At 48.0% G+C, this 14,542-nt stretch overlaps 1 protein-coding gene across 1 annotated transcript; it reads right to left on the bottom strand.

Moving 5' to 3' along the window:
• Nucleotides 1-10,916: 10,916 nt before the first annotated feature.
• LOC149359832 (uncharacterized) lies at nucleotides 10,917-14,270 on the bottom strand. Its single transcript, XM_089571942.1, has 2 exons — nucleotides 13,855-14,270; nucleotides 10,917-11,131 (listed from the first exon to the last, which is right to left on the bottom strand). Exons 1-2 carry the CDS (start codon nucleotides 14,118-14,120, stop codon nucleotides 11,071-11,073), a joined length of 327 nt encoding a protein of 108 aa, XP_089428068.1. The 5' UTR covers nucleotides 14,121-14,270; the 3' UTR covers nucleotides 10,917-11,070.
• Nucleotides 14,271-14,542: the final 272 nt, after the last annotated feature.

The following is a 14,542-nucleotide window of genomic DNA, read 5'->3' as shown; positions in this document are numbered from 1 at the left end:
AAAACAGGAAAATGAGTCAAGTCCGCTCATTATTGGCCAAACAGAGTGCGCAAATGTTGGCTGCCTGGTACTATAGAAGTATTAATATTCTGTATCAATGACGACGTAGCGGAAGTCGTCGACGAAACATTAATGACGAGGTGCCAGTCATGGTAAATAAACTTAATTATAAGTACAAGTTGAAGGCTGTCCAGGTCTGCCCACCTATATACATATAGTCATGAAGACGAGGTGGTCAAAAAGGTTCTACGAAACGCTCTGCTGATGGCGACTTTAATGCAAGGCAGACAAGAAACAGGATGACGAATAGGCAGCAGTGGACTACGGCAAACTAGGTTTCATGTAGCGATGCTGGGGGGGGGGGGGGGGGGGGGGGGAGCTATTAGTACAATTTGCAGGCAGAAATAATCTGCGAATAATTAATGCCTTCTTCTACAAACGGGAGAAGCGTAAATGGGCTTGGAAGACCCCGACTGCGAATACTGAAAATCAGAGAGACTTCATAATGTGCATCCTGGCATCGTGCAGGATGTCGAGTTGCTATAGGAAAAGTGAGAAGCAGCTACCAAAGGCTGGTGAGGGCTATAATTAACCTATATTTGAATATCGAATGGGAAAAAAGTGTTAAGGAAGAAGCACATAGTCAGAGGTAAGAGGAAAAGGATACGAATTCAGAATCTCGCTGCAGAACCGATATTCGCTTCGAGTGAGGAATCGGACCCAAGCAACAGGCAATCAAGGCCAACGTTAATAACCACGGGGTGCGCAGTAGAGGTAGGGGGTACGGTATAACTATAGGCAAGATACTGGCAAGCTCTCCCGGGACAAAAAGTATCTGTTTACAAACTGTTAGCGCCTGCAAGCCTCCAATCCCAAGGATCCCAGAGAACAGACAGAACCGTTAACCAATAAGCATAATAACAGCCACATAAAGTGCAACATGGAAGTATAACGCTTTCTCTCAGATTCGCCTAATCCAAGCTTAATCCTAGAGAGGGCTCCAACTCTTAAGGGAGAGGCGGGAGCGGGAGGGAGGCGGGCGTTACACGTATACCGCTATGACTTTGCTCAGACTCAGGCATTGCAAGTCCGGGAGTTTCCTTTGTATCCTCTGTCGCGAGTTTTTGCTGCATTTAATTGAGCAGGCGTCCACAGGCACTCCTGCATGCAGAGGCTCGTCTCCTATTCTTTGGGCGTAGACGCTCAAAAATACGGCCTACCCGAAACCCCGCACGCCCTGTTACTCTGACTTCGTTCTATTTCTGGCTCTCGCTTCCTGGTGCTGATCATGCAGTGATGGCTTTTAAGATTTTAAGGCAGTCGGCGGCAACCTTTTGCTGCGAACTGACTGCAATCTTTGTGTACGACAGGTAACTGCTTCCGACGGCCACCTGATACCATTATCCTGCGCATATCGTGGAAGAACTGGACAGCTCGGCGCAGCAAATCAGTCCACTTCGGGACAGCGTGACCGGAAGGACCATCACTGCCAGGCTTCCTGGAGGCGGCACTGCTGCCGCTAGACAGCTATAAAACCGTGGTTCACCTGGTTCACCTTCGCAGTCGGCGGCAACCTTTTGCTGCGAACTGACTGCAATCTTTGTGTACGACAGGTAACTGCTTCCGACGGCCACCTGATACCATTATCCTGCGCATATCGTGGAAGAACTGGACAGCTCGGCGCAGCAAATCAGTCCACTTCGGGACAGCGTGACCGGAAGGACCATCACTGCCAGGCTTCCTGGAGGCGGCACTGCTGCCGCTAGACAGCTATAAAACCGTGGTTCACCTGGTTCACCTTCGCAGTCGGCGGCAACCTTTTGCTGCGAACTGACTGCAATCTTTGTGTACGACAGGTGAGCATTGCTGAAAACTCATCACTAGCCTTTTGTCTCGTTATGCCGCCGACTGCAATCTGTGCAATTTGTACCTTGTCATACCGTGTGCTTTGCTACACCTGCTAATATTACTCTCGGCTGTTCACAATGGCACGTTGTGGGGTTTGTAATGAGGCTCTACCTACAGATGGAAAACGAACTGTTTGCTGCGAATGTAGCATTGGGCACCATCTCGGTGACTGCTCCGGTCTTTCCGAGAATACATTTTCATCCATGGGACCAGGAAAACGTGAAAAATGGCGATGTCGCGTGTGTCGCGGGGAGTCACTTCCCGTGAAATCCAATGATAAGCCAACTGAAGAACCATCGGACGTTTTTAAAAAAGTGGCTGCGTTGGAAGAAAAATTGATGGTTGTTTCTGAACTGAAGATAAGCATAGATAGCCTCCTGGCTCTGCCGGCGCAACTCGAGAAGCTTGTCATGACAATTCAAGGCCTGCAAACGACAGTTACTGAGGTTCAAACATCAGTAGAATTCTTGGCATCCAAATACGACACGCTCCTTGCGACTTGCAACGATGCCGTGCAGGCAACAAAGACGCTTGAGCAAAAGGTTGCATTTCTAGAAGGGACTATTGACGAACAGGCTTCGATGATTCACCGAATTCAGTGGGAACTCAATGAAAGTGAACAGTACAGCCGTCTGTCCAATCTAGAGATAAGCGGACTGCCAGTTCAGCCACAGGAAGACCTGCGGGCTGAAGTTGCGCAGATGGCTGAAACACTTGAAGTACGTGACTTCAACCAATCTGAGATAGCCTCCTTGCACCGTCTATCATCGAGACAAGGGAAGATTCCGGTCGTAATGGTCAGGTTTTCGTCCCCGAGCTTACGGGAGAAATGGCTGCAGGTAAAAAGCAAACTTAGGACGCTAAATGAGTCCCACAAGCTCTCCTCCGTTTTCTTCAATGAAAACTTGACCCGTATGAACAGTGAGCTGTTCTGGAAAGCTCGAATCCGAGGAAAGGAAAAGTCTTTCAAATTTGTCTGGGTCAAGAATGGCAAAGTTTTCGCCAGAAAAGAAGTGGGGGCTTCCGTTATCAAAATCGCGTCTCTTTCAGACATTGACAAAATGACGTAGGGAAATTCACTATTACTGCTATGGCTTCTTTTTCAAGTTTTGACGTCTGTTTCCAATCATTCCATCCAGTTTCTTTGAGTTCTCTTACTATTCTTCACATTAACATTAGAAGCATTCGAAAACATTGGAATCAATTTCTGGTAATCGCACAAGACCTTTACCAAGTAGTAGACGTATTTGCTTTCACAGAGGTAAATATTGCTGACAATATTACCTGCATGTTCAAGCTTCCGGGTTATACGGAGCATTTCCTTACCCGCCAAATGGGTAAGGGTGGAGGAATTGCTGTTTTCTTCAAGGATTCATTATCGGTTTCCAATATCAACATCTCCATCAACGCTGCAGAGGCAATGGGATTTGAAATTTCGTACAGCAACATTTCGAGTCATCTCCTTATCATATACCGACCACCGTCTGGAAACGTGGCTAATTTTATCACAGCATTGCATGACGTTTGTAAGCAAAGGTTTAGCCAAGGTAACCTATGCATAATGGGTGACTTGAATATTGATCTGTTAAAGCCTGAGAGAGCATCTGCACAAAGCTACCTAAATGCCCTTGCGGATCATGGTATAGAAACACTACTTTCAGATCCTACTAGAGAAGAGATCGTAAACAACAGTTTGTGTAAAACTTGCATAGACCACGTTAACGTACGCGCGTCGGACTTGTCTTATGTTATGGCAGCTGTCATTCGAAAGAAATTAGCGGATCATTACTTTACGCTATGCCACTTTGCTAAGGTCGATTCTGCACAGAAACCTAATGATAGCAGGTGTGTTATGACTATACTAGATCGAAAACTATTTGACAGTAAGGTGTCATCCTTCGACTGGAACTCATTTATATCACGAAATAACAAAGATACCGCCTACGATAACTTTGTTTTGGTTCTTAAAAATTTAAAAGAATCCTGCAAAAAAAGTATCATTGCCAAAAAACGAAATAATAATTGCTTCTGGCTTACAGCTGACATTCTCGCAGCCATTAGATGCAAAGAAGCGCTGTGGTCAAAATGTCGCGCTTCACCAAAAAATGCAAACTTACGAAATGAATTTCGGGCTGCTAGGAACAAAGTAACCGCTCTTCTTCGGTCCTCTAAAAGGCGTTACTATGCTAGCCAGTTTCGCAATTGCCACCATGACGTGGCCAAAACTTGGGCTATCGTGAACGAACTGCGCGGGCGTCAGCGTAGACCGGTCAAGGACGCAATAGAGCATAGTTTTGGTCACTTGACATCCTCTTTGGCAAATGATTTTAATAACTTTTTTTCTAAAGAACAGCGCATTGCCCGTGCCACATCACGTTCGCCGTTACTTCCTTCTTCTGTGATTGACTCAGCATTTCTTCCACACATAACAGAGCCAGATCTTTTCAGCATAATCTCCAGTCTACGGCATAACAAATCGGCTGGAATTGATGGAATATTTATCAGCGACCTTTCCAGAAACTTCCAAAGCTTGAAGTGTGTCCTTCTTTTTATGCTAAATGATATGATTGAAAGTGGCTTCTTACCATGCTCTCTTAAACAAGCGCGTGTTATACCACTTTACAAGGGTGGCAAAAGAAATGATATCACGAATTATCGCCCAATATCTATCGTGTCGTGTATATCACAAATTTTAGAAAAACACGTCTTATGTACAATGTCAGCATTTTTGCTGAGGCATAACGTGCTTAGCCCACATCAATACGGATTTGTTGCTGGTTCTGGTACCCAAACGTTATTAGAAAAGATGTCGGATTCCGTTCATTCTAGTTTTGATCAAAATGAAGTGGCATTTGGTCTCTTTCTTGATGTCAGGAAGGCATTTAATACTGTTCACCATGATATTCTCTGTGAAAAGTTGTTTTGCTATGGTTTTCGTGGTCCTTTTCAAATGTTACTAAGAAATTATGTGTCTCAGCGATCTCAAATGGTGGAACTTGGACCTGTGCAAAGCAGAACTATAGACTTATATAGTGGTGTTCCCCAGGGATCCGTCTTATCACCCCTCTTATTTAATCTCTATGTTAATGACCTCCCCAGCATTATAACTTCATCACAGATTTATCAATATGCAGATGACACCCTCCTCATCTCATCTAATACAGATTTTTCTTGCGCACTCCGTCAACTTCAACAGGACGCTACTAATCTATATGATTGGTTTCAATGTAACCTGATTGATATAAACCCCCAAAAAACTCATCTAGTGTGCTTTAAAAATGCACACAAGCCAATCCCGAAAAACGCTGCGGTTTTTTTGCACAGCTCCAGTTGCACTGCATGTTCTTGCTACCCCATTACATGTGTTCCGTCCGTGAAATACCTTGGCATTTACTTTGACAGTGATTTATCCTGGAACACGCACATGGCACACCTCAGTAAGAAGCTTAGAGGCGTCGCATGCTTGCTCTATGCTCTAAGGGCCTACCTGCCATTTGCCATAAGACGTTTAATTGCACAGTCTTTGGGGTATTCTCTGCTGAGATATGGCATGTGCTGTTTCTTCAACTGTTCTGCAACATGGAAAAATAGGATAAACCGTATTCTCAAGAATATGGCTAAGAGTGTCATCTATTCAATACCCCATAAACAGCAAAGTGTATTCCTTTCTTCAGGTCTGCCTTCCTTTGACATTGTGTTCAAACAAGTCACTGTACTCAGATATTTCTGGAACTCTGAATTTCGGTTCCACAACGTTAAACCAATCCCATTAAGAAAAGTTTCTCGATATATTGTCCCTGCAGTGCGAACTCATTTTGGTATGTCTATGAGGTCATATTATATCCCATGTATATTCAATGAGATGCCTGATAATGTTTTCAACTTGAACACTCGCGGACAGTTACGTGATGCTATTGCCGAGCTTGAACAGCTCTAGTGCATATGTTTTAATGTAGTACACAAAACAATGAATTGATTTGGTAACACAGGTTGTTGCTGCTGCCGGACGGCGCCCTACAAGCCCAATTGAGGCTTTGGCGCGTCCGCGTCTTGTATTGTTTCTTTGGTGTGAATAAAGTATTTATTATATTAAAAAAAAAAAAAAACCGTCTTATCCTATCCCACTCTCTGTCTATGTCCCCCTACAGCTTCTTTCCTTGCACGCATCTTCTCGTGACTGCCCTGCGCCCCCCACACGCCCTTGTGCACAGCGCACCACGCACGGCAACGCCGGCCGCGCTGCTCTGTCAGTCATTTCGCGAGCGCTGCGCTCGCTGGTAGAGAGAACACGCCTGGCTGTGTGACTGCGCCTTCTGGGGCTGCGAGGTTTGCCCGTCGCACGCTCGAATGGTGGCGTGCGTATACGAATGCATTTCCGCCTCGCGCAGAAAGGTAGAAATAACGGTGCCTTGAAAACGAAACGAAGTTTCTTCTGATTTTTTTTTTAAGGGAGAGATAGGCGTAGGGCAGGTGGCTTAGGAAGAGGTGTGGGGGGTTCTAAATGAGCGTCAACCCGTCGCCGCCCATATTCTGCACAGGAGCAGTCGGGCCACAGGGCGCGGAGGCCACAACCAGTTCAGCGGAGAGCTAAGAAAAGCAGACTCTTATGGTGTTTGGTTTGGCTCGTGGGGTGTCCTCGCCTTTCAGTTAAGTGAAATTTTGTTGCAACTACACTGAGTAAGAGAAACAACAGCAAATGACGGCAACAGGGAGCAATTAGTGTAATCTTGCTGCTGCTGGTTTATTAAAGCGCAGAGTTGAGCGTTTAAATGTTCAACGTGTGCCGACGACAGCGTCTCGGGGTATCTCTCAAGCAGCAACGTGTAGTGGGAGTCGAGGGATGCGGTACCCTCAGAAGTCGATTAAGTGTAAGTCCTAGCTAAGTTTCATCTGCTTCTCCTTGCCCCTGACTCTGTATATCCCTTCGCTAAAGCGAAACACCACTAAGGACATTCGATTGTGGTGACGACACACACACACAGCCACGCGCACACACACACACACACACACACACACACACACACACACACACACACACACACACACACACACACACACACACACACACACACACACACACACACACACACACACACACACACACACACACACACACACACACACACACACACACACACACACACACACACACACACACACACACACACACACACACACACACACACACACACACACACACACACACACACACACACACACACACACACACACACACACACACACACACACACACACACACACACACACACACACACACACACACACACACACACACACACACACACACACACACACACACACACACACACACACACACACACACACACGCACACACACACGCACACACACACACACACACACACACGCACGCACACACACACACACACACACACACACACACACACACTTTCACATGAATACTGTGGCTGAGCTGCGTCGGGCCGGAAAAGGACATGCTCCCGGACTTGCACTGGACTCGCGTCTGATTCTGCTTGAACTGCATGTGAAAGCTCTATGAAAGCTCTTTGATTTTCTCCGGAGTGTGAGTGGGATGCAAGCACCGTTGTCATATGTACCCATGTAGAGCAGACAACGAAAGGGAAAAGAGGGGCTCGTTATGGCGTACAAGACGGAAGCTAAATAGTCACTGAAACCAAAGTCCATAGGGGATGTTTTTTTTTAATCTGTGGTGTTCATCTATGCGAGATAAATAGGTAATAGATAAATATAAAAATAGGTAAATAGGCCATCATCATCCACGTCCCTTATAAAAATGGTCTATAGTCTGTCTTTTGACTTTTTATAGACTCATTTCCGTTTGTGTATTCATAGCCTATAGTCTGTCTATACAGAAGTCTACTAAATGTGTATGACCATAAATCTACAGATTGTCTATATACTGCCTATAGATTTGTATTGCCTACAGACTGCCTATAGATTTGTATTGCCTATATACTAGTCTATCGGATTTGTATATATAATGTCTATAGACTTTATAGACGAAAGTCTATGGACAATCTCTAAGGAAATTTTCGTAAGGGCAGCAGAAAGCAGAAGCCACATGCCTCCGGTGAGATCCGAACCCATGACCTCCGAATTTCGCTAAGTCATTCATGTGAAGTGCAGTGCATGAGTATGAAATAAATTGTTTGGGTATGTTCTGATATTTGCATTGATGGGCAAATGTGTCGACTTACAGGAATGAACAGTTTTGAAAAACAGCGCTGTATTTTTCTTCAAAAAACCTCCTATATAGCGGAGCACTCAGTCGCCTACTAATAAAGTCGACAGCTATATCATAGAGGAGCGTCCTATCGGTGCGCTGCGACAGATGAACATCTTCTTTTATACACTGGCGTCCAGGGCTTAATGACAGCGACTCAAGGCGTTGTGAAGTATTAGATACTTTTAGCTCCCAATATCAGCAAACTCAAGTGAACACCGTCCGGAAACCGGGGTGAACCTGAGGCCGAACATGACGCCAAACATGTCACCCAACATGACACCGAACATGACGCCGAACACGACACCGAACATGACACCGAACAGGACACCGAACTTTTATTCCGAAAGATTCTGTATAAACGGTACCCAGTTGAAAAAAAATCTCTGCCTCTACCGTAACCGAGAGTAGAGTAAGCATGAAATGTTTACGGGCGTAACACATAGCGGCCGCATAATCATGGCGTTGTCGGCAGGGGCGAGCAGTCTTCTTCTGTGGCGTATCACTCGCAAAGCGAACGCTTTCCGCAAGACGCTTCCTACCTCTCCTTTCATCAGGCTCCATTGCTCGGCTTAAGCAGCTGAGACGGTGGCGGCATTGAAATGCAGGACGATGCAGAAGCTTACGCGGACACGACGAGACGCAGGCCTGAGAAGAATACATATGCAGCGCGTTCGAAACTGTCAAGTGCGTAGAGGCGAAAGCGTTTTCCGCACCACTTTACCTATGCGACCCTATGTGACACTGGTGACGTCACCACTGGATTACGTCACACACAATTGATGACGAAGTAATAACAGATTACTAATTAGTGACTAATCACTGATTAATGACTAAATACTAATTAACTGCTAATTAATGACGCTCAAGCTACGCCTTTAGGAGTGGAACGCGACAGCGTGTTGTAGCGCTGCCAGGCAGTCCACGGAACGCCACCACCCGTTCGGCGCGATGCCTTGCCCTTTGAACGCGACGCTTTTTGAGGAAAGGAAATTGCGCAGTAATTCTCTTGTCATTTCAGTGGACACCCGTACAGCACCGTACAGGAAGGGAGGAACGCCACCACCCGTTCGGCGTGAAGCTACCGGCGCTTGTATGCCGGTCCTGTAGGAGGGCATAGGGAGTCTCGTTAAATCTCGTACGGTGCCCGGATGCTCTCGTTTCAGTGCCCGAATGAGTGGAATTCAGTGCCCGGATGTTGGCTCTGGGTCTCGGCGTGACGTCACCACACTGCCGACAACGGGAGCTAAAAGCATATCATGCTTAAAAAATCGTATATCACAAGACGTGGAAAACGTCTGTTTTGCGATTTCGCAAAATTTCAAATTTGGCGTGCTGACGAAAGAAGCACCATTAGCATTGCAGATTGCGTTGCCATTGCAGATTTCTCGGTCAGCTCATAGCTCGGTTACCACGCGAAGACCCAGGCTAAGCGTCACAGCCTCCCGCATCTGTGTTCAGTCCCAGCAGGTAGACGAGAGCCCCGAAGGAGGTCGGGGTGCTAGACTTGTACCAATGGTTCGACGGAGAATCTCCCTGCCAAGATTAAGTACTGGTTGAGTAATAGTGCCCAGAAGTCGTTTCAGTAAAGTTTCGCAATGGCATCCGCAAAGTCTTTGGTCCGGGAGTGGCCATTGCAGAGCAAAGCACTGCGATGGCACTGTCCTTTAGCAAAAAAAAAAGGTGCCCTAAAAATATTTCGAACACACTGTATCGATGTCATATTTTGTTTTGTCCCTATGCTGAAATACCAGAATGGGTTTATGGAGGTTTAACGTCCCAAAGCGACTTTGGCTATGAGGGACGCCGCAGGGAAGGGCTCTGGAAATTCAGAATGAACGCTCTCTAAATGTGCTCGGAGTAAAACTACGAATATTCTTACAAATGTCACAAATACCACTTTTGGCCCGCTTACAAATTTCTGACATTAAACCACATAAAATCCGTTTGGCTTATTCGCCAGTAATGTGACAGATCTAAGGTAATCTGGCACCACAAGCCGCCGCGGTGGCTCAGTGGTTATGGCGCTCGGCTGCTGACCCGGTAAGACGCGGGTTCAATCCCGGCCGTGACGGTCGAATTTTGATGGAGACGAAATTCTGGAGGCCCGTGCACTGTGCGACGTTAATGCACGTTAAAGAACCCCAGGTGGTAGAAATTTTCGAAGCCCTACACTACAGCGTCCCTCATAGCCTTTTTTTTTTTTTTATGGGGTTTAACATCCCAAAGCGGCTCAGGGTATGAGGGACGCCGTATTGAAGGGCTCCGGAAATTTCGACAACTTTAACGTGCACTGACATCGCACAGCACATGGGCCTCCAAATTTCGCCTCCATAGAAATTCGACTGCCGTGGCTGGGATCGAACCCGAGTCTTTTGGGTCAGCGGCCGAGCGCCACAACCACTGAGCCACCGCGGCGGACACACATAGCCTAAGTAGCTTTTGGACGTTCAACACCCCTGAATCAAATGAAATCAACAGGTGATAGTTTCCGGATAGGCCAAGCGAAACACCTAGCAGGCCTCAAGCCACATCAAGTAGTATTGAGCCATAAACCACTCGAGGCTAGCAAGGCTGCTTTCTTAGAGTTGTATGCCTGGCGTCACCAAGGCGGCTGTGCTTTTTAGACGCTCGACGAAGACTCTACGGTAAAGTGATTACTGAGTTTCCAGGCCATCGACTCGATGGCACGGTCGAACAGTGCGTCTTCGACAAGGTTGATAACACACAGACGGTGGTGTTGCTTCCAGCCATATCACACAAATCGATAGAAATTCGCTTTAATATCGGTTGACGGCCGGTTAAATCGTCGCCGCGTACTTCCTGCATGCCCCTTTGTCCCAGCCAGAGAGAAAAGGTAGGCTGGCGTTGGAGACCGACTTGGCGGAAGCTTCTACGCCGCGTACGCATCAATTGCATTAGGGCTTGTTCCGATCCAGGCCAGCTCGCTTGACGAAGGCGAAGGACCAATCCGCGTTCCTGCGCATGTAAAAAAAGACAAGGTGTTTACTTCCACATATGAAAAAGGCTTTGAAACGGCATAATTTATATTAATGCATGTTTCAGAAAAAGAAATAGTTTTTAGTTTAGTTTACAGGGGTTCAACGTCCCAAAGCAACTTAGGCTGTGAGGGACGCCGTAGTGGAGGGCTCCGGAAATTTCGACCACCTGGGGTTCTTTAACGTGCACTGACATCGCACAGTGCACGGCCCTCTAGAATTTCGTCCCCATCGAAATTCGACCGCCTACACACATGCTATGGGATGCATGGTCACAGGCTCGGGGTGTTTCGACCATGTAAATTTTTAAAGCGAAAGCCTTACTGGCCTAGTCAACACACCAAGGTCATCGGCGCCGAATTTGACCAAGTGGTGGCGTGGCAGCCACGTGACATGCCACGTCACTTCTTGCCCGGCCGGGAGCTTTGGCTCTCGGCGAACGGGTGTAGCATCGAACGCAACCAGCGTTTCACCGAACGCATCGAAGTGCACCGGCATTCTTGCAGAACCCACTTTCATGCCCTGCGCATCAACGTTACTAGAACCAAGAGTTGGTTCTAGTAACGTTGCTGCGCATGTGATGCCGCGTCTGTAGGAGGAATTAAAAAAACAATTCAAAACATGTGTTCGTCTTTATGACCCTAACCTGGTTTAAACACAGCGCAACCAAGCATAACAAAACCTTTCACTTGAATATAACCACGCTTAGATGAACTAAACTGCAACCATTTTTAAGGTGCATGAATATCTCACTATAAACGGCGATGAGCAGCGATTGCATTATTCATACTTCAAAACGCGGTGGCTTTGCTAAGAATCGAAACTACCCACTGGAGGTGCGCCGGAGAAGTTCATTTAACATTTTAAAGCAATGGTTGACACATTGCGGCTGCTGCGCAAGCCTCTTAGGGCTGGATCAGGGCAAGAATACATCTATACATTTGTCTTTTGAGCGGCACGGGTGGTTGGAAAGGCACCCTCGTAGGTAGAGTTCAACTGTAAAATCAGACCCTCACACACAGCATAGAACACAGTCATGATTATAAAACTCTCGCCATTTTTTGTGCGACGCCCTTCTACGTGTATGATTTAATTGGTTTTTGGGAAAGGAAATGGCGCAGTAACTATCTCACATATCTCGGTGGACACTTGAACAACGCCATAAGAGAAAGGATAAAGGGGTACTGAAAGGAAGGAAAGAGGAGGTGCCGTAGTGGAGGTCTCCGGAATAATTTCGACCACCTAGGGGACCTTCAACATGCACTGACATCGCACAGCACACGGGTGCCTTTTGCGTTTCGCCTCCATGGAAACGCTGCTGCCGCGGTCGGGTTCGAACCCGGGTACTCCGGCTCAATAGCGGAGCGTCCTAACCACTGAGCCACCACGGCGGGTATGGTTTTCGAGACGGCTATTCGTCGGATACCTTGGTTAAGAGGCACAGAAGCGCAACGAACACGGACGACAGAAAGAAGGGCAACACACGAGCTGACTTCGCACTCCTTCACAAGCCTTCATACACCTCCGGACTGAAGCTTTGGCACATCCTTAAAGCGGAAGCCTGAAGGCAAGTCCGTCCCCACAAAACCTAACCAAACCAAGCCAAATTGTCCTACATCGGTCGGATGCCTTCTGGTGTCCCACGAAGGTCACGCAGCAACTACAGCGAAGCAGATTATAAAAGAATTTGATTGGTTTGGTTTATTGGGGTTTAACGTCCAAAAGCAACTCAGGCTATGAGGGACGCCGTAGTGAAGGGCTGCGGAAATTTTGACCACCTGGGGTTCTTTAACGTGCACTGACATCGCACCGTACACGGGCCTCCAGAATTTCGCCTCATCGAAATTCGACCGCCGTGGCCGGGATCGAACCCGCGTCTTTCGGGTCATCAGCCGAGCGCCATAACCACTGAGCCACCGCGGCGGGGCTTGGAGGACGCTTACGCTTCACCTTTAGGAGTAGTTGGTTGGTGTATGGGGTTTAACGCCCAAAAATAACTCAGGGCTCCGGAAATTTCGACTACCTGGGGTTCTTTAACGTGCACTGACATCGCACCGTACACGGGCCTCTAGAATTTCGCCTCCATCGAAATTCGAACGCCGCCGCCGGGATCGAACCCGCGTCTTTCGGGTCAGAAGCCGAGTACCATAACCACTGAGCCACCGCTGCGGCCCTTTAGGAGTAACGCGATAGCATGTTGCAGCGCTGCCATGGCGGATGCGTTTCGATGGAGGCGAAACGCCGCGGTGGCTCGGTGGTTATGGCGCTCAGCTGCAGACCCGAAAGACGCGTTCGATCCCTGCCACGGCGGTCGAATTTAGATGAGGCGAAATTCTAGTTGCCCGTGTACTGTGCGACGTCAGTGCACGTTACGGAATCCCAGGTGGTCGAAATTTCCCGAGCCCTTCACTACGGCGTCCCTCATAGCCCGAGTCACTTTGGGGTGGTAAACCCCCACAAACCAAACGTAAATGCACCCGTGTGCTCTGCGATGTCTGTGCAACCTTCTGCGCATCGCGTGAGCAAATGACCTGCAATACAGCACGAGTTCGTTGCTTCCCCTAGCTTATTTCTTACAGCGTAGAGGGGGCGCGAGCGTCCAGCGCGTTCCTAACGCCTCAGTACAGGTCGTTCCCCCGTTACTGCACGGACAATGTGGGCAACTCAAGCAGCCCATGTAGGATAGAAATGTATCAGCAATACCTGCGAGGGGATCCGAACATGTGCGTATTGAACCGGCGGCTTCTGGTCCCGGTATGAAGCAGCACAGGCAGCAGCTTGGGCGTCTCCGTGGAGGGTCGCGTTCTGGCCGAGCAGCTCGCCGAGTTGCACCGTCTCGCCCAGGATGAGCCGCTGCAGGCCAGGGCGCCGCTGTGGGCGTACAAAGCGCCTGCCGCCGGCTGCCCCATGCAGGCTGCCGCCGGCTCAGAGTCCGAGCTGCTGCGGGAGCTCGCCCAGTTGTCAGCCATGTCGACGTGGACTGCGTCTCCTGTGCAACTGGCACCACTGTCTCTGCCGCCGGTGCTGCTGCTTCTGATGCACGCCGCGTTCGGAACGCAACGCGCTGCAAGCGCGCTTGATGATGATGATGATGATGCCCTCAGGCTTAATGGCACGCACCCACGGCGGGGTATTGGCCAGGGTGCATAGCGGAACAAACGCACTCATGTGCTAGGAGTGGAGTATTAATTGTTTTGGCACTTAAAGCTAGAATTTGTACCAAAAAATACGGAAAATAAAAAGCAGAGCGCTTTAGCGCCCGACGTCCTCTCTTTCTTCTTTTATTTATTGGAGGTAGATTTCTTTTATTTTTTATTTATAGGTGCCAAATTATGTTTGTTTTTGATTGGTTTTTGAGGAAAGGAAATGGCGCAGTAATTGTCTCATCTCC

The sequence above is a fragment of the Amblyomma mixtum genome, chromosome 2, assembly GCF_055824585.1.
Source record: "Amblyomma mixtum isolate Tamu chromosome 2, ASM5582458v1, whole genome shotgun sequence".
Lineage (NCBI taxonomy): Eukaryota > Metazoa > Arthropoda > Arachnida > Ixodida > Ixodidae > Amblyomma > Amblyomma mixtum.
Note: the sequence above shows the minus strand (reverse complement) of the source record. Positions and strands in the feature narration are given on the sequence as shown.

Bases quoted from the DNA above. Each gene is read 5' to 3' on its own strand.
- LOC149359832 (XM_089571942.1), bottom strand. From the start codon at position 14,120: ATGGCTGACAACTGGGCGAGCTCCCGCAGCAGCTCGGACTCTGAGCCG. The intron at 11,132-13,854 runs GTATTGCTGATA...TTACATGCGCAG, and splicing joins ATGTTCGGATCCCCTCGCAG to GAACGCGGATTGGTCCTTCG.